General features: G+C 43.1%; 1 protein-coding gene across 4 annotated transcripts in view; it reads right to left on the reverse strand.

Annotated features, from left to right (window-relative positions):
* lrrc7 (leucine rich repeat containing 7) overlaps positions 1-25957 on the reverse strand; it is a 368217-nt gene that overhangs the window by 77715 nt on the left and 264545 nt on the right. For all 4 annotated transcript variants that reach the window (XM_055641900.1, XM_055641899.1, XM_055641901.1 and 1 more), the window contains 5 exons: positions 18405-18479; positions 16703-16847; positions 8288-8360; positions 7134-7263; positions 6325-6440 (listed from right to left, as the gene is read on the reverse strand). In XM_055641900.1, the coding sequence (XP_055497875.1) occupies positions 6325-6440; positions 7134-7263; positions 8288-8360; positions 16703-16847; positions 18405-18479 (539 nt within the window). The remainder of the gene's footprint in view (positions 1-6324; positions 6441-7133; positions 7264-8287; positions 8361-16702; positions 16848-18404; positions 18480-25957) is intronic.

A 25957-nucleotide genomic window follows, 5' to 3' on the forward strand; every position in this document is an offset into this window, starting at 1 on the left:
GCATGAACATTGTCCCAAACCTGCGCTCCACCCGACCCGCAGCCCGCGGAGGGTGGCCGTAAGAGAGTGGGGGCTGTCCCGAGGAATGCACAACTTCGGCCGCTTTCAACTTGGTGCTTGGGTTCAGATTGCCCAGTCACCTATGGCTTGTGTGGGAAAATGAACACCACGCTCCCGTCACCCCCTTCTCTCTCCCTTCTTCTCTCTCTCCCCCTCTCTCTCTCCCTCCTCTCTCTCCCTCCTCTCTTTCCCTCCTCTCTCTCCCTCCTCTCTCTCCCTCTCTCTCTCTCTCCCCTTCTCTCTCTCCACCCCTTCCCTACTCACTCTCCCCTTCTCTCCCCATTTTTCTCTCCTCCGTCTCCACCCGCGGGAGCGTCCCACAGTCACTGATCGCGATGCACCGCGATCGGGCCCCAACCCCCACACCAGGGTGATTACCCCCCTCTCCCTTTTCTCTCTCCCCCCTCTCCCCCCGCGGAAGCGTCCCAGTCCCTGACCCCGATGCACCGCCATCGGACAACAACCTCCACACCAGCGTGATCCCCCCTCCCCCCCCCCCCGGACTTTGACACCCACACCAGGGTGATTCACCACGGCCGCAGGGACAGACGGTTTATTTATTACCGTCTCGGTGTTTGCGGAATGCACCCAAGCTCCCACGCACAAAACAGGCAGCATCTCTGGAGAGAAGGAATGGGTGACGTTTCGTGACGAGACCATTCTTCAGAGTGCGTCTGAAGGGTTTCGACCCGAACGCCACCCATTCCTTCTCTCCAGAGATGCTGCCTCTTCAGCTGAGTTACTCCAGCATTTTGTGTCTATCTTTGGTGTGACAGTTGTGTAATTTCATCGGCTTCATGTATTACGTGCCCAGGAGAGAAGCTGGACATGCCGCTTGCATCTATTCAAAGAAGTGTACTCAAATTGAAATCCCACATCTTTGCGAGGGTGGGATGGAATAGATATAATCACCGACTAAAACAAAGGCCATTAGGACAGGGAAATAATGGCACCAGTTAATTAACCATGTTCCCGAATGTAAGAACGATTTATACATGTAATACATGATATACATTTATACATGGTTAATTAACTGGTGTATATCATGTATTACAAGTTGAAAGCGGCCGAAGTTGTGCATTCCTCGGGACAGCTCCCACTCTCCCACGGCCACCCTCCATGGGCTGTGGGTCGGGTGGAGCGCAGGTTTGGGAAAATGTTTATGCCTTCACAGTAATGTGATGGACGCGGGGGTCTGGACCAATCGCTGACAAGTCCCGCCCCCCAGCAACGTCAAGTCCGTTATTGGACGTTTCTGTTGAGCGGCAGTCGGTCCTTTGGCCTGTAGGCGCTGCCGCCGTTCGGGTAGGTGGCGTATCGACAGAGCGGCCATTCGGTAAGTTTGCTTTTAGGTGGCGCAGCCTTTCGGTTCGTTTGCTTTTAGGCGTCCCATCCTTTCGGTTAGTAGGCGTTTCGGTGACTCTTGGTTCATTGGCGTTTCGGCCTTGTTTCTATTAGGTTCTTTGGCTTTGGCTTCTTTGCTTCGGCCTCTTGTCTGTCGGCACCGCATCCGGGTACCCTTCAAACAATGACTCCTCTGAAAATAAGACAATCACAATTCATCTTTACTTTTATTTCCCTCAATGAGATGTAGCTATTCAGCACTTTGTCGATATTGTAGAATCGGACTTAGACCATGCTTTGTCAATTATGAGTGAAAAACGTGAGGTGTTCCATTTTGGCAGAACCTACACAGTGAATGACAGGGCTCTGGGGAGTGTAGTAGAGCAGATGGATCAAGTAGTACAGGTACAGAGTTTGTTGAAAGTGGCATCACATGTAGACAGGGTGGTTAAAAAAGCTTTTTGGAACTTTGGCCTTCATCAGTCAGAGCATTGAGTAAAGAGGTTGGGTGGCCATATTGCAGTTATATAAGACGTTGGTGAGGCCGCATTCAGAGTATTATGTTCTGTTTTGGGCATCATGTTATAGGAAAGATCATGTTGTCAAGCTGGAAGGGGTGCAGAAAAGATTATCGACAAGGTAGCCAGGAATTGAGGACCTGAGCTATGGGGAGAGGTTGAGCTAGGACTCTATTCCTTGGAGTGCAGGAGGACGAGGGGTGATCTTATAAAGGTATATAAAATCAAGAGAGGAATGGATCGAATAGATGCACAGAGTCTCTTGCCCAGAGTAGAGGAATCAAGGACTAGAGGCATGGGTTTAAAGTGAGGGGTGAAAGATTTAAGAAGAATCTGAGGGGTAACTTTTTCACGCAAAGGGTGGTAGGTGTATGGAATGAGATGTCAGAGGAGGTAAGCAGGTACTATCACAAAGTTTAAGGAACATTTAGACAGGTACATGGATAGGACAGGTTTAGAGGGATATGGGCCAAATGCAGGTAGGTGGGACTAGTGTAGATGGGACATATTGGCCGGTGTGGGAAAGTTGGGCTGAAGGGCCTGTTTCCACACTGTAAGACTGTATGACTCTATGATGTTGGTGTCATAATATATGGTTTCTCATAACTCTGCTTATTAACCACATTCCTGTTTTTGCACATCATTTGAGTGGGCAGTTTCTGTTAGACCTCTGGAGTGTTAATAATTACGAGATGGCTGATATTTCACATCATGCCTTTGAAGTTACTTGGCTCTTCTTTGCATCGCAAAACAACTAAGATAGGAAGTACACAGTTTAAAAAACTGCAGGCATGCATTCTGCTAACGGAACAGAGAGCATGCCTGCATGTTTTTTATTAACTTTAAGTTTAATAAGTGAGGGTGAAGGGCTGGTTGACTGGAGGGTGGCTAATGTTGTGCCTCAATTTACTTAGCCTAACATCTGTGGTAGGAAAGTTACTGGAGCGGATTCTGAGGGATAAGATATTGGATAGACAGGAGCTGATTAGGGATAGTCAGCACGGTTTTGCACATGGGAGATCATGCCTTACAAATTTGATTGAGTTTTTTGAAGAAGTTACCAAAAGGGGAAGGTCGTACATGTTGACCATATTGACTTCAGCAAGGCCTTCGATTAGAGTCTATATGGTAGGTTGCTCTGGAAGGTTAGATCACGTAGGATCTAGGGAGAGCTAACTAACTGGATATAGAATAAGCTTCATGGAAAGAAGCAGAGGGTGGTGGTGGGAGGTTGTTTGTCAGACTGGAGCTTTGTGACTAATGGTATGCCTCAGGGCTGAGTGCTGGGCCCATTGCTGTTTGGGGTTTAGATTAACGATTGGGATGAGAATGTACAAGGCAGAACATAGAACAGTACAGCACACGACATTCTGCCCACAATGTTTGTGCCGAACATGATGCCAAATTAAATTGATCTTATCTGCCTATACATGATCCATATCCCTCTATTCCCTGCACTACTATGGGCCTGTGTAAAAGCCTCTGAAAAGCCACTATCGTATCTGCCTCCACCACCACCCCAGGCAATGTGATCCAGGTCCCCGCTACTCTCTGTGTAAAAAAATTGGCCCACACATCTCCATCAAACTTGTCCCCTCTCAGTTTGTAGCTATGCTCTTGGGTAATTGGACATTTCCACCCTGGGAAAAAGGTTCTGACTGTCTATCTTTGTCAACTTTTTGTATGCTTCTAGAAAGTCTCCCCTAAACCTCCAACATACTAAAAAAACAATCCAAATCTATCCAACCTCTCCTTGTAGCAGACACCCTCTAATCCAGGCAGCATTCTGGTAAAATTATGATGAGTTTTGCAGATCTTGATCTGTCTGGCATGTGGGCTGACGAATGGCAAGAGTTGTTTAATGCAGGTGCTGCGAAGAGTTGAATTTTGCAAAATCGAAATAAGACAGGAGCTTCACAGTGAATGGTTGGGCTCTGGGGAGTGTTGTACAGCGAAGGAATCTACAAATATCGGTACACAGGTGTCAAAGTGGTGTCACAGGTAGATAGGGTGTTAAAGACGACTTTTGGTACTTTGGCCTTTATCATTCAGTGTATTGCATGTAAAATGTAGGGACAAGAAAGTATAGATGCTGGTTTACAAAAAAAGACACAGATGGAATAACTCAGCAGGCTGCACCTCTGGGATATATGGATAGGCACTGTTTTGGGTTGGGACCTTTCTTTAGATGAATTGTAAATGGGGCAAAGAAAGTTGAGAAAAGAAGTGGGGGTGGAACAAGACCTGGCAAGTGTTAGGTGGATACCGTGAGATGCTTATTGTAGTGGCAGATGGGTTTAAGGGCAGAGATGACAAGAAGTCAAAAGGTTTTAAGATAAGAAGAGAAGATATGTAAATTGTGAAGCCAGAGGCAAGGATATAAGTGAAAGGGGATGGGGCAGGGGGAGAGAAATGAGGTGTGAAACCGAGTGGAACACAAGGAAGAGAAGGGGAAAATGGGTGTGGGGAGGAAGGGTTGTGGCCTAAAATTGAAGAATTCAGCTCATACCGTTGGGTTATGAGCTACCCAGTGGAAAATTAGGTGCTGTTCCTCCAGTTTGCATGTGGCCTCACTCTGGTAATGAATAAGGCCAAGGACAGAAAAGTCAGTATAGGAATGGGATGGGTAATTAAAATGGTTAGCAACCGGGAGATTCAACAGGCCAAGGCGGAAGTGTTCAGTGAAACGGTCTCCGTCTCCACCGCATCTGCTCGCAGGGTGAGGCTTTTTACTCTTGAACATCCGAGATGTCCGCTTTAGTAAATGTGGTTTTCCCTCTGCCATTGTGGATAGATCACTCAGCCATGTTTCCACTGTGTTCCACAGTTTTGCTTTCACTCCCCCTTCCCCCAGATGGAATAAGGATAGACTAGACCTGGTCGTTACCTTTCACCAAAACAGCCCTTGTATTCAACACATCATTCTGTGACATTATTGCCACCAGTCATATTTTCCCACCCTGAACATTTTCAGCTTTCTGTAGAGACCATTCCTTTTACAACTCCTTAGATCACTCAAAACCACCCAAAACTCTCCCTCCCCTGCAACTATAGAAGATGTAACACCTGTCACTGCACCTCCTCCCTCACATTCATCCAGGGATCCCAGCAGCCCTTCCAGATGAGACAGAGGTTCACATGCACCTCCTCTAACCACATCTACTGCATTTGGTGCGCCTGTTGTAGCCTTTACATCGGCGAGACCAAGTATAGTCCTGGTGACTGTTATGCTGAACACCTGCGCTCAACCCGTCTCAGCCTGTTGGATTCCCCGGTTGTGAACTATTTTAAATCCTCCTGCCATTCCCATATCAACCTTTTTGTCCTTGGCCTGCTCCAATGCCAGAATGAGTCCACATACAAGGTGGAGGAACAGCACCTCATTCTGCTTGGGTAGCTTACAACCCAATGGTGTGACCTTCAATGTTCCAATTATAGGTAACAAACCACTGTCACTGCCCCCCCCCCCCCCCCCCCCCCCCCCCCCACCCACTCCTCTTCCCTGTTCCCCATAATTTAGCCCATCATTTTGTATATTTACTTGAGTGTAGAAAATACATAATGTTATACGTCCACAAGACATTGGTGAGGGTACATTTGGAGTACTATGTTCAGTTTTGGTTAGTCTGCCATAGGAAGCATGTCATTAAGCTGGAAAGAGTGCAGAGAATGATATTGCCAGGATCTGAGGGCCTGAGCTATGGGCAAAGGTTGGGCAGGCTAGGACTTTATTCCTTGGAGAAGAGGAGGCTGAGGGATGATCTTACAAATGTGTGTAAAATCATGAGGGGAATAGATAGGATGAATGCTCAGGTGAATGCACCCATGGTAGAAGAATCAACAACCAGGGGACAGGTTTAAGCTAAGAGACAAAAGATTTAATAGGAACCGGAGGAGCAACTTTTTCACTCAGTGGTCAGTATATGGAACGAGCTGCCAGAGGACCTAATTGTCAAGGTATTATAACACCATTTAAAAAATACTGGGACACGTACATGGTTAGGAAAGGTTTAGAGGGATATCGGCCAAACACAGGCAAGTGGGACTAGCTCAGATGGAGCATCTTGGTCAGCATGGCCGAGTTGGGCAGAAGAACTTATTTTCCAGGTAATTAGACTGCTAAATGACTATGACTCTTTATACCACAGACCTTCAACCTCTAGCCAACTTGGAAAATAAATACAATATAATCTGATCCATAATGTTGCCAATAACATTTAAAATAATGAGATGAGAACTCAAAAACAGCATGAGCATACAATGAGAATGATTTATGTTCCAGCATCACACTATGTTGCAGTGTAAGTGTAGCCTCATCTGATGATTTAGAAACACTACATGTAATACAACAAAGTACTAACACACGTTTATTTGTATATCTGCAAGGTCAAGACTTTGTTACCTGTTATCGCTTAAATTTAACACTTTCAGTTTTTGCATCTGTCCAATCTCTTCAGGCAACCGCTCCAGTTTGTTTGTCCGTAACGACATGACTGTCACATTTTTACAACTTCCAATCTGCATTAAAAAGATATTATCAAACAATTGTGTTATAAGACTCTTCAGAACCTATCCTCTGAAGTGATTTTATGTAATGTCTTTTTAAATGATCATTTAGAGTCATACAGTGTGGCAACGGGCCCTCCGACCCAACATCCACACCGACTAACAAGTCCCATGGTTATGTGGAATTGAGGCATATAGAACCTAACACCATTCAAGAGGATGATATGTCAAATAGATCAAGAAAACTGCAATACCAAATTTGGGCAATAGGGAGCTCATAGACTGTAGGAGGAAGGGAACAATTGGGGGTTGGGGGAGATAGATATTCAAAGATATTGGATAGCAGGGAAAATGGAATGGAATGTGACATGATGGATTGTTGTCAACACGACAACCAGGTAAAAAAGTGATCAAAGTACTCATAAATATTTCAAGGAATTACTGATGAAACATTGCAGGCGGTACATACAACAATTTTGATGAAGCCTCTTAATTAGTGGCAACAAAGTTAAAACACAAGATCTTTGTCTTAATTCCGCCCAATTTTCACCAAAACTGAAATTTGTAAAAAAAAAAGTTGCTCATGGATTTTATATTGTTGATGAATGAAATATGTGGTTTGGTTCCGAAAGGACTAGGTTTCCAAATTTATATCTGTCTTTAATATGATTTGTTAAAATCACAGTTTTACAAAGTCAATCTCACCTCTCTGGGCAACTCTACAAGGAAGTTTTCATCAACTGCGAAGGTTCGGAGGCTGTGCAAGTATCCAATCGTGTGAGGAAGTGATTCGAGTTCGTTACAACTACAGTCAAACTCCTCCAAGACAGAAAGACTAGCAAAAAGAGGAAAACGTAGTTAAGCTTCTTTTGGAATCCAGCACGGATAAATGTTCTCATCTCATTATTTTAAATGTTTGGAATCCAGCACAAAATTGCTCGTTCAGGTGCACATTCTTTTTTTGCATGTTTCTGCTCACTCATCTTTACATATCGTCAAAAATAAATGTTATCATGGCCAAGTGCCATCAGGTAATGCTTTTAAATATATCAAGGGAAATCTTTCAAGGTTTTTAGTGCAATTTAATTCAAACAGCTGAAAATCGGGTTAACACAGTCATTTTTGATCACAATGTCTAATTTTCTACCTGATTTAAAATAACCAAAAATAATTTCAAACATTTCTGAGGAACTATGTGTTACTCATATAGATTCTCACGGGATGGAAAGTGGCCTTTCAGCCCACTGACCATTAAGCACCCAGTCACACTCATCCTAGTTTATTCTTCCCACATTTCTAAATAGTAGTCGAATTGCCAGTTTCTCAGTAAACATATTTAAAAACTTTTAAAGTTAGAAGTCATCTTGTGCCTACAGAACTAGCTTAATTTTAAATTGCTTTGAATCCTTCATACAATTAGAAACTCCCAAGTGCGATTAATTTAAGCTGGAAGCATGGCCATATCTGCCGATGCCGCCTGTTTTTAGCTTGTTTTGGAATTATGAAAACTTTTGTCTCCTTTACATGCTTAAAATTCCATGATGTTTTGCCTTTGTCTGACTCATTTCAGAAACAATAAAGAAGTATAACCTCAAATAAACTCTAACCCTATGTCACCCAGCTGAATTTGCTTCACCTCCACTTGAGAATCAAATCTGCAGGACGGAGATGCACATGGATAACAATTTAACCCAAACTGCTAAATATTAATGTTACAAAAATACCTGGAATACTGGAGTCAAGCCCTTTTCAGTCCTTGCCTATTTAATCTCAGGACCCTTTCTTTATGCATGAACCTAAACAGTGAGAATTCACAGAATATTTATGCACAGGGCACCACAGCAGAGCCCACTACTCACCCTCCAATTGTGTTAGGCAAAATGTTTAGTTGATTGTCATCCAATTTCAATGTTGTAAGTTTTTTCAATAATCCTTATAAGTAGAAAAAAAGCTATTAAATATTCCACAAATTACAATTAAGTATATCACTACCAAATGTATAATCTATTGTCTATTTGTATCTAATAAGGTCAGCTATTATAACATCATTACATTGACCTGCTCTGCAACAGCCATGCATTCTAATCAGTTAATCAAGCCACAGGCAAAGTCTGGGAGGAACGGAGAGTAAACCATGGTGTTCCTTTGTTTAACCAGGGAAATTAAGATAATCCAGGAAATTATAGACTAGGAGCCTTATACCGGTAATTGGGAAACAATTGGAGGATTCTTCAGGATAGGATTTAGAGACAGTCAGCATGGTTTTGTCCGCAGTCATATTTTACTAATTTAATTGAGTGTTTTGAGGCGATATCAAAGGTGATTGATTAAGGTAGAGCAGTGGATCTTGTTTTCATGGATTTTAATAAAGCTTTTTTATGAAAGTCCTACATGGTAGGCTGATCCAGAATATTAAGACACGTAGGATCCATGGTGACTTGGTCATTGGATTCAAAACTGGTTTACTCAAATAAGGCAGAGGGTTGTGGAGGAAGGGTGTTATTCTGGCTGGAGGTCCATGACTAGTGGAGTTCTGCATAGATCTATGCTGAACCCACAGTTGCGTGATAAATATGAACAACTTTGACATAAATGGAGATTGGTTCGTAAGTTTGCAGATGAGACCACAATTGGAGGACTTGCAGATAGTGAGGAAGGTTGTCAGAATATCCAATGGGATAAAGATCAATTGCAGAAATGGGCAGAGAAATGGCAGATGGAGTTTAATCCAGGCAAGTGTGAGGTGTTGAATTTTGGGTGGTCAAAAGTAAGGGGGATTTATATGGTTAACGGCAAGATCCTTAACAGCAATGGAATGTACTGAGGGATCTTGGGGTCCCGGTCCATAGCACCCTGAAAGTGGCATCACAAGTAGATAGAGTGGTATAGAAGCATATTTTCTATGCTTGCATTCATCAGTCAGGGCAATGAGTATCAGAGTCAGGAGGTCATGCTACAGCTTTAGGACTTTAGTTAAACCACATTTGGCGTATTGAGTGCAGTTCTAGTTGCCCCATTACAGGAATGATGTGGAGGCTATGGAGATGGTGAAAAAGAGGAATGCTGCCTCGATTGGGAAGGATTGGCTACAAGGAGAGGTTGGACAAATTTGGATTGTTTTCTCTGGAGCATCGGAGGTTGAGGGGAGACATGATAGAAGTTTATAAAATTGCGAGAGGCATAGATAGGGTAGACAGTCAGAACCTTTTTCTCTTGGTGAAAATCTCAAAGACCAGAGGACATAGCTTTGACATGGGATGGGCAAATTTTAAAGGAGATGTAAATGTTTTACACAAAAGTTAGTAGCTGCCAGGACTGATCGTGGTATTTAAGGGGCTTTGGAAAGGCACATAGATAAGCAGGGAACGGGGAGATATGTGAGGATCATGTGAGGGCCGAGGAGATTAGCTTAACGGCATTATACTTGGTGTTGACATTGTGGGGTAAAGGGCATATTCCTGTGCTGCTAAAGTCCTATATTCCATATTCTACGACCTATGTGAATTCTATGGATTCCAAATAAAATTTCACTTTAAGTTCTGCTCTTAAATCTATATGGAGAAGTTAACCTGCAACTGAGAATGGGACCCTACCCAAAACATTTTCTGTTCATACCTTCCACAGATACGGCCTGACCCACTGATATCCTATTTCTCTCAAGATTCCAAGATTGCAGATTCATCTGTCTCAGGACTAGTCTAGGTTGGACATGCTATTCATTTATAATTTTTTGCTAAAATGTCCATGCTCATTTTGAGCATGCTAAATTTCCCTTTATGCTGATGAGAATATTCCTTTTGCTGCCCATGGAAATTGATAACCATTAGGATATAACTGGGGGTTTACTTATTGGTTGTTATGTACTGAAAAACTCAAACCTAGTCCATGTAGAGAAGGGGACCTGTTTTGTGATTGCCAACACAACCAAGAGGACAAAGATGAGTATAGAGGCATTATGCTCTGTACCAGAAGGCAATTGGATCAGAGATGAAAAGATGAATTTTTTCCCTCGTTCAGATATGAAATACAGAAGGAAATTCAAGGACCTCACACATTTAAGAAAACTCAAAGCACATATCATAGATGCAGGCACATCATCAAAATTATGGCAATTAGTTCATCTAAGATATTGATATTCATACTTCTTCTTGCCTCACAAGATTAAGTATCATAAATGTTCTATGTAGCCAGAGCATTCCGCTTAACAGCACCATTCAGTTATTCTTATTGTACAGAACTCGAGGAGACATCATCCACCCAGCAGCACACAACCCCGTCAACACCAGCATTGTAGCAACATTCAGTGCAGCTTGGCTTGGAGGAAAACAAAATGTTTTTGTGCCTAACATTACCAGACAAGACAAGAGACATTTATTGTCACATGCACCAATTGGGGCAGTGAAATTTGTGGTCACCATACAGCCATATGAATAAAATAAAGAACACAGAACACGATAGTCTTTATTATCATGAAAATGACCACCCACGTTATTACCTTTTTCAGAAAGTTCCCTGATGTTGGGCACTCCTTTATCAAGTCTACTGATCTCTTGGAGAATGGATGATTCAAATTTGCAATACCTGAGACTTAGTTTAATCCTCACAATGTTTTAAAGTATGTTTTTTGTGTGTCTTGTGTGGGGGGTGGTGTGGGGGGGGTGAGGGGGAAACCGTTTCGGTCGCCTCCTCCATGGAGAGGCGACTTTTTCCAGGTCGCCTCCCCCGAGGCCTAACATCGAGGATCGGGCGGCCTTTCCCGGAGACGCGCCTGGGGCTTCAGCGGCGGGCGCAGCGTGGACTCTCGGCGTGGAGCGGGCGAGCCCTCGCGGCAGCCTGAAGCCGCGGTCTGCAGAGTTTCAGTTGGCGCGGCGTCCGCAGCCCAGGATCCCTCGTGGGGGACCCGGGAGAAGAAGGAGCTTCCACCGCCAGCCCGCGGCCAACTTCTAACGCGGACTTACCATCACCCCTAGAGGGGAGCTTCGACCGCCGGCCCTGCGGTCAGCGGTGCTTCTGGCTGCGGCGGGGACTTTAAATCTTCGACCGCCGGCCTGCGGCCTACACCAACCTAAAGCCACGGTCTCCAGTGGGGAAGAGCCGATCCTGGACTGACTCTGGTCCTGACCACGGGGGGAAATGGAGGAGGACTGGCCAAATTTTGTGCCTTCCACCACAGTGATGAATGCTGTGGTGGATGTTTGTGTTAAATTTTTATTGTGTATTGTGTTGTTTATCATTGTACCGCTGCTGACAAATTCATTTCACTTGCACTTTATGTGCAATGTGATGAATAAAACTGATTGTATTGTATTGTATTGTATTGTACAAAGTTGAAGCAAACCAGAGGACTGCTGTATTATGAATGCCAAATGCACCTTGGCTCCAGTCAGAATTAATCTCTTTTGAAAGTGGACCTAAAGGATCAAGTAACCTAAGTTCTATGTTAAAGACTATCATGTTCTGTGTTCTTTATTTTATTTGTATGGCTGTATGGTGACGACAAATTTCACTGCATCAATTGGTCTTTGTCTTTGCTCTTGTCTTGACCTATCATCAATTCAAATCATTACACCTCAAGTTCAGCAAACATGCATTTCACAAGAAAAGAAACCAGATTCAGGCAGGCTGAGTCAGGGGGATAGGAAAGCTACTATTCCATCTGACTGGGTGGAGATTACACTTCAATTCTGCTCAAAAGGGCTCTGTCAAGGCACACGATAGGAACGCATACAAGAGTGTTGCAAATGCTTGGCTTGGTGTGTGGCTCTCCTGATAGCAATCTTCAAGATGGCACAGGGGCACAGCATGTTGTGCTGTTACCATACAGCTATGGTGACTCAAACTTAATCCAGACCACCCATGTTATCTATGTGTGGAGTTTTTATGTTCACCCAGTGAGCAAGTGTGTTTCCACCTTTCGTATCCCAAGGGTGCTAGGTTGCTGGCTGGCTGCTAGGGTAATTGGCCTAGGTGGGATAATTCAATGTTCTCCAACCTAGGTACAAACCTAGGTACATCTATGTGCTTTGTATGCTTAAAACACTGTCTGAAGAAGGGTTTCGGCCCGAAACGTTGCCTATTTCCTTCGCTCCATAGATGCTGCTGCACCCGCTGAGTTTCTCCAGCTTTTTTGTGTACCTCACAAAGGAGCTGTTGCACAAATATATACTTCTTTGGAAGCTCTGATGAACAAAATCCATGTGTTCATACTTCTGTAGATTCAGCCCTTATAGAATTTGCAGTTCTGTTTTATATCACTTTGAGGAAGACTGATTTTTTTTTCAGAGCAGAGAGATGAACAATGGGAGCTGTCATTATCACGCTAACTTCTTCAATGTAGAAACTAATTATGGACACAAAGTACTGGAGTAACTTAGTAGGTCGGGCAACAACTCTGGGGAACATGGATAGATGAATTTTCGGGTTGAGACCCGTCTTCAGACTGATTGTAGGGGAGGAGAAGTTGAGTGTGTGACTGTAGGGGCAGTTTGATGTGGCATCATCATGAAAATTACCGCCCACGTTATTACCTTTTTTCAGAAAGATCCCTGATGTTGGGCACTCCTTTATCAAGTCTATTGATCTCTTGGAGAATGGATGATTCAAATTTGCAATGCCCAAGACTTAGTTTAATCCTCACAAAGTTGAAGCAAACCAGAGGACTGCTGTATTATGAAGGCCAAATGCGCCTTGGCTCAGGTCAGAATTAATCTTTTTTGAAAGTGATCAAGAACCCTAATCTTCATGTGCAGCGTGATGATCAGTGCACGAGTATGGCTAATGCCTCTTTCAGATCTCAAATTATTCCACAGAACACACAAATCAATTCTATGAGACTTCAGTTAAGTCATAAACACCAGGGACAATGTCTAAAAAAGAACCTGAGTGGGCTATCCCTGATTTGATGTATCTGTGCCTTTGCTTGTCATTGCTTGATTAGGTCACGGACAGTGCACATGATGAAGAAAACAAATGTCTTTGATGACACAAAGCTGGATGGCAGTGTGAACTGTGAGGAGGATGCTATGAGGATGCAGGGTGACTTGGACAGGTTGGGTGAGTGGTCAGATGCATGGCAGATGCAGTTTAATGTGGATAAATGAGAGGTTATCCACTTTGGTGGCAAGAACAGGAAGGCAGATTATTATCTGAATGGTGTCAAGTTAGGAAAACGGAAAGTACAACGAGATCTGGATGTCCTTGTTCATCATGCACTGAAAGTAAGCATGCAGGTACAGCAGGCAGTGAGAAAAGCTAATGGCGTGTTGGCCTTCATAACAAGAGGAGTTGAATATAGGAGCAAAGAGTTCCTTCTGCAGCTGTACAGGGCCCTAGTGAGACCACACCTGGAGTATTGTGTGCAGTTTTGGTCTCCAAATTTGAGGAAGGACATTCTTGCTATTGAGGTAGTGCAGCGTAGGTTCACAAGGTTAATTCCCTGGATGGCGGGACTGTTATATGTTGAAAGAATGGAGCGACTGGGCTTGTATACACTGGAATTTAGAAGAATGACAGGGGAACTTATTGAAATATAAGAGTATTATGGGATTGGACACCCTAGAGGTAGGAAACATGTTCCCGATGTTGGGGTCCAGAACTAGGGGCCACAGTTTAAGAAAAAGGGGTAGGCCATTTAGAACGGAGATGAGGAAAAGCTTTTTCACCCAGAGAATCTGTGGAATTCTCTGCCTCAGAAGGCAGTGGAGGCCAATTCTCTGGATGTTTTAAAGAGAGAGTTAGATAGAGCTCTTAAAGATAGCAGAGTCAGGGGATTTGGGGAGAAGGCAGGAACGGGGTACTGATTGTGGATGATCAGCCATGATCACAGTGAATGGCAGTGCTGGCTTAAAGGGCCGAATGGCCTACTTGTGCACCTATTGTCTATTGTCCTTAGACTTCCTCCTTTTGAGTGTCTACAGCATTAGAAGCACCATCTATATATGTTATAATTCAGTTTATGGTACATTTCTTTAAATAAAATACATAGCAAATTACCTATACGTTATTAAATTTGTCTGATTTTTAGCAAGTGAGAGTAGGAAGAATAATCTAAAAAGGAGATCAATAGCTCTGAACTTGGCAGAGACCTTTGGCCTCGCCCATGATCTTCTCAGATAACCCTGGCACACCCTTCTCTTCCTAAATGTGAGAAATTAGGTTGGAATTTGTGACAGCATTTCATCTCTGCTAAGTTTTAGAAGTTCTGCAGGGAAATTTGATCATATCAAGAGAATTCACTGGATAACCATTTGAAGCATGGTAAACTACTGTACTTTTAACAAAAAGCAGGAAAGATAATTATTCTAAATAATTATTCACCGGACACTTGTGCTCAGTATGCCAAGGCATGCAGGATCCCCTGGTTGCTAACCATTTAACTTCCCTTCCCATTCCCATACTGACCTTTCTGTGCTGGGCCTCCTGCATTGCCAGAGTGAGGCCACAAGCAAACTGGAGGAACAGCATCTCATATTCCACTTGGGTAGCTTATAACCAAACATTGAACATTGAATTCTCAATATTAGGCAACTAACCTACAAACAACCCTGTGTGTGCTTCACCTGGACTCGCACACATTTCTCCCTTTTCCCCTTACCTTCCACCTTTATTCCTTCCTCTGGTTTTACAATTCACATTTGTTCTATCCTTATTTCACACCTTTTGTCTTTCCATCTCTGGACAACCATCTGCCTATCAAACACCCTCCCCCCACCCCTTCACCTGTATCCATGTATCACTTACTAGGTTTTGTCCTGCTTCCAGCTTTCTACCCACCCTTTCTACCCTCACCACAATCAGTCTGAAGGAGGATCCTGACCCAAAACATCAGCTAAGTTATTCAGAGATGCTGCCTGACCCGTTAGGTCCAGCACTTTTTGCCTTTTATTCTAAATAACTATTTTTAGATGGCATGGACACAATGGTTCAAATATCTTCTCGGTTGTGTCGTAAATTTTTATGATTCTACATTGGAGCTTACCTGCTCCTCCTCCTGACCATATCTTGAACATTAACCAATCTGCACAGGTAATATACTTGTAGGACTTAAAACGTCAGCTTTACATAATATGTAAAATAAACATGATACATAATAATCCTATAATTACCGCAAACCCATTTTATAATTTTTGTCTACAAAAACATAACCAAACCAGTAGGTGGTGCTGTTTTGATTTAAAAATTCCACTTTGCATCTTCCGGTCAAAATATATTCATTGTTTTTTATCCTTTCCTAGTATCATACAATTAAGTATGTTTGCCTTCACATTAAAAATAATGCAATAATGGCATAAATAACTGCATAAATAAAAAAAAATTAGGGTTACAACCCTTTGCAAAACATGTGGGCTTGAACTGTTTATTTACTTTCATACTAATGTACGTAAAACCTGTAAGACACTACAATCTGTTATTGTACTTATCTTAACATTACAAATAATATGGCATGTTCTGCTGTGGTGTGTCACTCAACATTATCCAGAAACCCACACACACAGGGTTATACAAATCATTTCACCATAGTCCAGTATCAATGTTGAGTTTGATTATGATTTCAACCTTGCATTGTAGCCACACAAACATACTCAGAAATCAGACAGATCCTTTGGAATTCAGAAGATTGAGCAGAGACTTGATTAAAGCAAAGGAGGTGAAATTATTTGTCTCTGTGTTGTGTCTTTGGAACTCCCTCAAAGAGTGGTGAACACCATCTTTAAATATTTGTATTGCATAGTCAAATAGATTATTGATAAGCAAGGAGTAGGGTTGGGCAGTTGAAGTTACAATTAGATCAGCCATGATCTTATTAAAATGTGGAGCAAGCTTGAAACATCAAGTGGCTTACACCTGCTAATTTTAATGTTTATAATTTTCCTCTTGAACTGAGTTGTGCAGGCAGTAGTAACAATCCTGCTGGTTCCCCATCTGAAATCACCTAATTTAGCGAAAACAGGATTTTCCTGATTTATATGTGCCACTAAATCACTACATCATCCTGAGTCACAGGTGGAGGGTGATGAGACTATTTTCTGTAGTCTCTTTAATTCAGATAAACTACACACATAAAAAATAGACATGTGACAATTCATGATACTTTTCTGGAACATTGATAATTTTGCATTACCATGTCATGGTTTTCTTTCAAAATCTTTGCAAATGTTTAAAAATGAGCATTATACCTCAGTCGTTTTCTGTTTCACTTATTTTGTTAAAAAAGATCCATGGATTCTGCACTGGTGCTGATTGAAACTAATGCAAAATAGTAACATTGTTCCCACCTATGGAGTCAGGCAGCTGCTGCAACATATTGGATGAAAGCAGGAGGTCCTCAAGGCCTTCACATCCAGAAATATCTGACTCAATAGCTTCTATTCTGTTCTTCGACATATCCAAGTAGGTTAGACGTTTTAACTTCGCAAGTGGCTGAGAAAGTGAAAAAGAAAAAGACATATTTTGCATTCCTTTTTATAATTATTTTAACTTTTATTTTCCCTTCTTCCCTTCTTCCCTCTTAACCCCTCCTCCTGAAAGCCATAAGCTTTGAGTCATCAAATCATCCGGTAGGTGGGTTTAAATGAATTTGGCAGAGAATGGGACATCGACTCGATGTGCAGTTGAGTGGGGAGGTACAGACAAATATAGTAAGACAGCTAAACAAGTCCGATATGCAGAGTAGACAGACACGATTAGGCACATGGAAGGAAAGGAAAGCTAAATTGCATTTATATTAATACAAGGAATCAGACTGGTAAGGAAATCCATTGATCAATATATACAAATATGACTGTTATCACAGAGTATGGTTGAAAGAAGGACAGGATTGGCAACTCAACATCCCAGGTTTTTATCTTCAGATTTGATACTGAGGGATGTAAAAGAGGAGATGGCATAGCAGTGTTATTAAGGAAGGAATCCATTACTGCAATAATGAAGGAGGTTATCCAAGAAGGCACCACAAGGATGGAGTTATTGAGATACTGTACAGGCCCAGACTGTTTTCACTGGAGCAAAGAAGACTGAAGAGTGATATTTTAGAGGAATATAAAATCATGAAGAGTGAATGGTCGCAGCCTTTTCCCCCAGCCTAAATCTCATAGGTTTAAGGTAGGAGGAGAAAGAATTAAAGGTGACCTGAGGGGTTGATTTCTCACCAGAGGGTGATGGGTATAGGGAACATAGTACATATTAACAGTTTAGGGGAATATGGATCAAAGAGGAGCAAATGGGACTAGATTGGATGGGGCCTATTGGTCGACAGGGACGAGTTGGAATGTTTCCTTACTGTATGACCCTATGACTGATTTTTGATAATTGAAAAAGATCAATCATTCCCTGCCAATATTATTAAAATTACAACCATCATACATCATTTTCAGTTTCATTTCAAATGCATTTTAGAATTTAAAAAACCTTGATAATATTTTTAGCTATTAAAAATAATTTTCAGTTATGCTTTTCCAGAAACAGGCAGAATGCTGAGATGTCTTGGCAGAATAAGAAGTGGTTTGATTGTAAAATATTAGACCCTGAGGAGTCTTGTTAGGGTTATGTGGAAAGGATGCTTCCTATTGTGGAATAATCTAGAACCAGTGGTCACTGCTTAAAAAGAAAGAAATAAGATATTTGTTGCTGTGAATTGTGAATTTTCAATCTTTTCTTCCAGAAACAGTCTTTGAATACTTTAAAGGCAGGTGTGGATAGATACTTGAGAAGCAAGTACTTGCTTACAATAAGATCATGACTGATTTGATTGCATGATGGGGAATGGAGTCTATACCCCAGATGTTGCCAGGTATGTTAGATGAGAAGCAATGAGTTAGATTGGTGGCATCATGGTGGATGTTGTGCTGTGGACATTAAAAACCTAGTAGTTTTCTTTAACAAAATCCTTCAGTCATGATTATAGGGTCAATTAACTTTGCAATATGGAATAAATAATCATACAGGAAGGTAAGAGAATTCTGCATTACAGAATCTTACCCCAGGTAATGAGTGTATTGAGTTGTTGTCCATCCACAGCTCCTTCAGACTTTGTAGTTGTTCCAGAACATCCGGCTAAATAAACAGAATTTCATGCATGATCACAAATACATTTGAATTAAGATCAACGTTTTAATTTGAATCAATATTTTTGTATGACATTCTGACCTTATATATACAAACGAGGTTATACAAATGAGCTTAGAAGGAAAAAGTGGATAAGCACTAACCAATGTTTGATAATTTAGTGCAATTAATTCTCTGGCAATTGTTTTTGCATACACCCTCTACTCTTAGAAGACTAACTCCATTTAATTGTTCCAATTCCTCGACTGCACCACCAGTGAGTTCACCTGATAAGCCACAAAAAGCTGGAGTAACTCAGCGGGACAGGCAGCATCTCTGGAGAGAAGGAATGGGTGACGTTTCGGGTTGAGACCCTTCTTCAGACTTGTAACTCTTTGTCCCTTACTATTACGTAAGCATTGCAGCTCCCCATCTCCATTCTTCCTTAAGGCATACTTTTCTTGTTCTTATTTTATCCATCTATGTGGAATCAATCCACATTTTAATGCAAATTACTTTGGGAGGGAAACTACAATATTACTAAAAGCAATTTTTAGTTGGTTGAGATGGCCAAGTCCAGAAGCTGCCAAATTGAAATTCAAATTCAGGATAGAACCAACAGGTCAAAACTGGGTAATCATAAAGGGCTAGTCGAGGCACCAAAATTATATTCCATCACAATTTGTGATCTCATGACCCAGAATATTCTTCAATCTGCCATTGAAAATCGACTAATAGTTTTAAGGCAGGAAACCAACCCAGATAGAATGAGAAAAATACCAGGAGCAGCAATATCTATCTATCTATATAACTAAAAGTCTTATCTTGACCGCTTCCTGTCTGCACTGTATATTGATTTTAGAAAAAATGCTCCCATATATCGCTATGATTTTTGGTCATCTTACTCGCAGTCCTCCTCCGCTGAGGCAGCCTAGAGGATTTTTCCAATCGATGAAAAATAAAAAAGATATGAGTGTTTAAAAAATCTTTAATCAGCTGATTGATCCTCTCGCCTGTCAATCACCACGATGAAGGTAACGCCCCTTACGGGGGGGTCAGGACTATAAAAGCCCGGAAGCCTGGACTCTCTGGAAGGTCAGTCAGAAGATTGCGAGGGAGAGTCCACAACTGTGATCCTAAGCTGTGAATCAACTGAACTGTGAGTCTGCAATGTACTTGCATTAAATTATTTGTTAGCCCTTAATGACAATGCAATGAGTTGTTTGGCAATTTGGTGGCCTTCACTCTGCTTGAAGTAAAATAGTAAGATTAAACGAGAACTTACCAGTTTGAAGTTTGATCGTTATTTTATGAGGAGTAACGTTCAGGGATTACGTGAAGAACCCCGCCAGGACGCATGCGTGTCATTCTTCAAAGCAGCGGTGTGAAATCACAGATAACTGTAATGACTAAACATAGTAAGATTAGAGAAGAGATACCAGTTGAGTATATGATCCAGGGTGGGAGCGGAGGGCACGTAATCCCTCAACGTTACTCCTCATAAAATAACGATCAAACTTCAAACTGGTAAGTTCTCGTTTAATCTTACTATTTTACTTCGGAGTCACGTGAGTGACTACGTGAAGATTTTAAAGCTCTGTGATTTCATGCCGTGGAATCGAGTCCATGCATCACATCTGCCTTGATTATGGGGAGAATAGTGTTAACATCATTAGACATCAATACGATATTGAAAACCCAACGATAAATATATTAACACCAAATTATAGCCCCTATTTATGGGGTAAATTATATTACAGAACTTAAAATTGTTTCTGCAAATGTTCCAGGTTTAATGACTGGTTTGTTATAAATCATTGGAAAGTTTTCTCCGTTGACCATCCTGCTGTCTTGAGGATTTGGTCCATAGGAACATCCAACTTCATAGCTGCCGATGTAGCGGCAGCCCTGGTGGAGTGAGATTTAAAATGCTAGTGTCTACTCCAGCCTTATTAGGACCTGTTTTAGCCATCTAGAGATGGTCTGGACTGTCACTGTTTTGAGTGGCTGTTTGTAGCTGATTAAAAGTGACATTTCTTTCCCTCTGATGATCTTAGTATACTCCATATATAATAGTAAGTGTGTTACAATAGAGAGATGATCACCTGTCGGGTATGCCCTGAATTCTGTTTTTAGGCCTGCTGACCCCTGTCAGTTCTGTTTGACTAATTCATTGATGTGAAAAGTTAAATTTCCAGATGAAATAGTCATGTTGTCCAGCCTTAGGTTCTGTAGTGACTGGACCCTTTGTGCCGTGACCAAGGCCATCAGCATGACTGTTTTCATAGTCAGTTTCTGTAGGGACAGAGCTGTAGCTGGAGACCAGTTTCTTAACATGGTCAGTACAATGCTCACATCCCATATTTGGGAGTACCTGGTTCTTGGGGGATTAACATTAAAATGCCCCTCATGAGTTTGGTTACCAGGGTGTGTCCCAACAGAATGCCGCTCTGTTCCTTGCCACAGGTATGTTGACAGAGCACTTCTGGCGCAGTTGATGGCACTATGACTGATCCTCTCATCGTAATGGAGGCTTGCCAGGAATTCCAGAACAGACGGGATGTTCATAGATCTGTGGGTGATCTTTCCTTTGTTACCGGATGGACCAGTAAATTAGGTCTATGAGATGGATGGTGATGCATGGTTCTAATACCAATGTCTAGTATCACCGGGAACCATGGTTGAGTAGGCCAATCGGGTACTATCAAAATACCAGACGCAGAGCCTTGCAGTATTTTCCTTAATACCCGACTGATGAGGCTGAAAGGAGGGAATGCATAAATAAACAATTTCCCCCAATGCAGCAAAAATGCATCTGTTGCCGCTGCCCCAGGTCTGGTTCCCATGAAACATAATTTGATAACTGGTGATTGAGCCTGGATGCGAAAAGATCGATATCTGGTGTTCCATACCATGCTGTAATTTCAGCAAATACATTTTTATCCAACATCCATTCAGTGTTTTCATTGAATTTGCGTGACCTGGTGTCTGCCACTAAATTTAGTTTACCTGGTAAGTAGGTAGCTGATATCCAAATATGCGTACTGCGTACTGAGCCCCCTGCTCTACACCATCTACACACATGACTGCACCCCCGCCCACCACAGCAACACCATTGTCAAATTTGATGAGGTGGAGCAGCTGACAGTGTGGTGTGAAGAAAATAACCTGCTCCTCAACACCTTAAAGACAAAGGAAGTAATAATAGACTTCAGGAAGAACAAAACGGAAATGGTACCATTGACTATCAGAGGGGACTGTGTAGAGAGGGTGGCGGATTTCCGCTTCCTGGGAATCCATATTGAGGAGGACCTGACGTGGAGCGTGAACACCACTGCGCTGCTGAAAAAGGTCCAGCAGAGACTGCACTTCCTGAGGGTGCTCAGGAAGAATAACATCACTCAGAGACTGCTGCTGTCCTTTTATCGGTGCTCCATTGAGAGCATACTAACATACTGTGTATGCGTGTGGTACACCAGCTGCACAGCGGCTCAGAGGAAAGCGCTCCAGCGGGCCATTGACAACGCCCAGAGGATTGTCAGCTGCCCTCTCCTTACCTTGGAGGACTTACACAGTTCCCGCTGCACCAAAAAATCCCAGAATATCATAAAGGACATTTCCCACCCCGGACACTCCCTGTTTGAACTGTTGCCGTCAGGCAGACGGTACAGATCTACAAGGACAAGGACAAATAGACTAAAAAACAGTTTTTACCCCACTGCTATAAAAGCACTAAATGTAGCCGCCAAGGAACGCAGGGGCGATACAGACTAAGGGACTGTGGTAACTGTGGAATCGACAGAAGGATGGAGGGTTGGGTGTGTATGCGTGCTTTGTCCGTGATATTTATTTAGTTGTTTATCTTTAATATTTTACCTTGTATGTATCATTAGCTTTTAGAAATGTTTGAATGCTGCACTGACTGGCTGACATTTTAAATTTCGTTGTACATGGTTCATGTTACAATGACAATAAAGAAACTATTCTATCTCTCTGTTTACACCATTGCCAAATTGTGTTGGCCAGATTGTCACATGATGTCGATTTGTTTCCACCCATATGGTTGATATATGCTACCACGGTGGTGTTGTCAATTTGTAGTCTAACATGCTGGTGATTTAACCCAGAACAATATGACTTAAGGCAATGGAATGCACTTAACATTTCCAGGTAGTTTATGCCCAGTGTTTGTAATAATGATGCCTCCTGTGCATTCCACCTCCCTCCACAGCTGGAGATGGAATTGGTAGCACCCCAACCTAATGCACTGGCATCAGTTTGTAGTACCATAGATGGGTTGCTGATAATTATTGGATTGGAACAATACCTGATGTTATGTTCCCACCATTTTAGTTCCATTATGGCCTCTGTTGGTAGCTTCATTGGTCTGTCAAAATGGCCACCATTAAGTTTGAGTGCTCTTATTTTTGCTCTCTGTAAATTTCGATAGTGTAAAGACCGAATTGTGTGGCTAGAAATGCAGCCACTATCGTCCCAATTATTCTAGCTACCAGTCTAATGGATGGTTTGGTGATGTCAATGATTTCGCTACAAGCCTCTATTAAGGCTGTAACCTTTCCTTTCGGCAAAGTCACTGACATGAGAACTGAGTTAATGGTGAACCCCACATAATCCATTTTTGTTGAAGGCGTTAATTTAGACTGAACTGAATGGATGATAAACCCCAGTTTTCCAAACAATTGTTTTGTGGCTGTTACCGCTTGTTTAGCCAATTCCAAAGTTTTGCCAACAATAAGTATGTCATCTAGATATGCCATTACCAGGTGTTTTTGTTTCCGCAGTAACGCTAGGGATGGTTTCAAATTTTTGTGAACAGCCTGGGGCTGATGTTAGCCCATTAGGTAGTGCCCTGTATTGCCCGAGCTGACCCATCCAGTTGAATTTTAAATAACATCTGTGGTCACCTCTTGTGGGTACTGTATAGTAAGCATCTTTTAAATTGATGCTTGCCATGTAGTAGCCTTCGGAAATCAATAGCTTAGCAGTAACAAAGGTTTCCATCTTGAAATGAATATATTGTACAAAGGTATTCAAAGTAGTTAAATCGATGATGCGGCAACCACCATCTTTCTTGTTTTTTATAAAGATGTTGGACACGAATTCCTGTGATTCGTGTTGGGTTTTCTCAATTACTCCTTTTTTATAGCCGCTGTAATTCAGCATGTGCTTTAGATTTTTCTATGCCTGTGAGCACGAACATTCGGTTCGGTACATGCTGAACTGGAGGGTTATGTTTTTGTATAAATTCTATGGTATAACCCTGGATACTGCTTAGAATATAAGTGTCGGTAGTTAACTTATTCCATGCATCCAAATAATATCGTAATCTCCCACCAACTTCCATGCTCCCTTTAATTCTTAAGGAACCAGACCCACCTACCTCCATGGTTACCAGTGGTAGGTATGTTACTTCTTCGGCATCCTCCGTGGACGTTGAGGCGCCGTTGTCTGGGTCTGTAGTTGGGTTGGTGTTGAGGGCTTGCGCATTTTCCAGGAAGGTCGGTCTGGGCCATGGCCTAAAAAAGACCAATGTCTTTCTCCAGTTTGTCTTGGCCGACTGGTGGGCGTGTAGGGGTGATGTTTATGGCCGTAGTAGCTTTTGGATGCTGCTTTTATGGGCCCCAGGGTTTTCGCCTCTTCGTCAAGTTCTTTGACTTGTTTTGATAAATCCCCTCCAAATAGTAGTATTGATGGTTTGGAGGTTCCAGGTTTGCAGAGGCCTGCAAATTTGGGGTCTAAAGTCGGTTGGATAGCACTTTTCCTAATATTGTTTAACTCGTATTGTGAGTTGCAGAATAAAGCCAGTGCATCTAGGTGGTCTAGGGTCATGTTTTGCTCATTCAATGTATGGGCAAAAACTGTAATTCCTGCTGTTAGGACTTTTAGGACTTTCTGTATTTTTAAGTCCCTGGTTCTAATTGATGCCCCAACATGTTTCCAGATGCACTGGTTGACACTGGGAACATTTAGCGACTTGCAGTTCCCTGGTGGTAAGTGTCGTGCCGTGGTGTCCGATAATGCCTGTCCCTGTAGTTGGTTAAAAGACATGTAGTCAATGCTTACCGCTATTTTCGGCTCCAGGTTTAGGCCAGTTTGGTCGGGTTGGATAAACTGGGACACCATACCCAACATGTTTTCTTTCACCCCAGGCATATTAGGGGTATGTTGATCACTCCCCTCTTCAGGGTCAGCCCAGAATTGACCCTCCGTGCTCCCCTCTGATGAGGGAGCAACACTGTGCAGCCCCACAAGAGGTACTGCTGTGGGGCTTACTAACTGCCCACTGTGGCTAGCCTCCATCTCCCGGAGCCTGCCACTTGGAGTATTTCCTCCAACAGCCGCTCCAACCGGCTCCAATGCTCACGGGCACTGGCCGCTCCTGTTTCCCCAGCCGCTCCAACCGGCCCCAATGCTCACGGGTACTGGCCGCTCGCGACTGTTCCTGATACTGCAGCCGCGCCAACCAGCTCCAATGCTCACAGACACTGGCCGTCGCGGCTGCTTTTGTTCCCCATCCCAGCCGCTCCAACCGGCTCCAATGCGCATGGCCACTGGCCGCTCACGGCTGCTCCTGAAGCCGCTCCAACCGGCCCCAATGCTCACGGGCACTGGCCGCTCGCGGCTATTCAGAGTCGGACTCATCGGAGTCAACGACTCTGTTAGTTTTTTGCTTCGCTCTACTGCTCGGCCGTGGCCGGTGCGGGAGCGAAGTCGGGCACAGCTGTTCCCATTTCGGGAGATAGGCGTGCCGTTGGCTGCTGCTGCCGGCTGCCCGCAACTCCGCGGTTCACCCCCGCCAGCTTTCTCGCAGCCTTCGTGGATTTGGTCCATGTCTCCACCTGTAAGGTAAGTGGAAGGAACGCAGAGTCTCCTTACCTGCTGTTCCCGGCTTTCAAATTCTGCCGCTAAGGGAACGTCGTTCCCCCTGCTGTGACTCGTTGCAATGCGTGTAGCGATATGCCACGCATGCGTCCTGGCGGGGTTCTTCACATAGTCACTCATGTGACTCTGAAGTAAAATTGAGTTTGGTGGCCTGCACTCTGCCTGCAATACTATGAAATTGAGTTTGGTGGCCTGCACCATGCCTGAAATTCTATGAAATTGAGTTCGGTGACCTGCACTCTGCTTGAAATGGAATTTCAAGGAATAGTCATGAGTGAACTGCCAGCCCACCAACCCTGAGTGACTGATATGCCAGCCCTGAGTGACTGATCTGCCAGCCCACCAGCCCTGAGTGACAGAGTTGCCAGCCTACCAGCCCTGAGTGATTGAGCTACCAGCCCACCAGGCCTGAGTGACTCAGCTGCCAGCCCACCAGGCACGAGTGACTGAGCTGCCAGCCCAAAAATCCATTCGGCCCACAATGTCCATACTAGTCCTCTGGAAACCATTCAGCCCACAACACCCATACTAGTCCTCCAGAACCCCCCCCCCCCCCCCCACTGGCCACCAATATTGGAATTGGT

The sequence above is a fragment of the Leucoraja erinacea genome, chromosome 10 (assembly GCF_028641065.1).
Source record: "Leucoraja erinacea ecotype New England chromosome 10, Leri_hhj_1, whole genome shotgun sequence".
NCBI classification, from domain to species: domain Eukaryota; kingdom Metazoa; phylum Chordata; class Chondrichthyes; order Rajiformes; family Rajidae; genus Leucoraja; species Leucoraja erinaceus.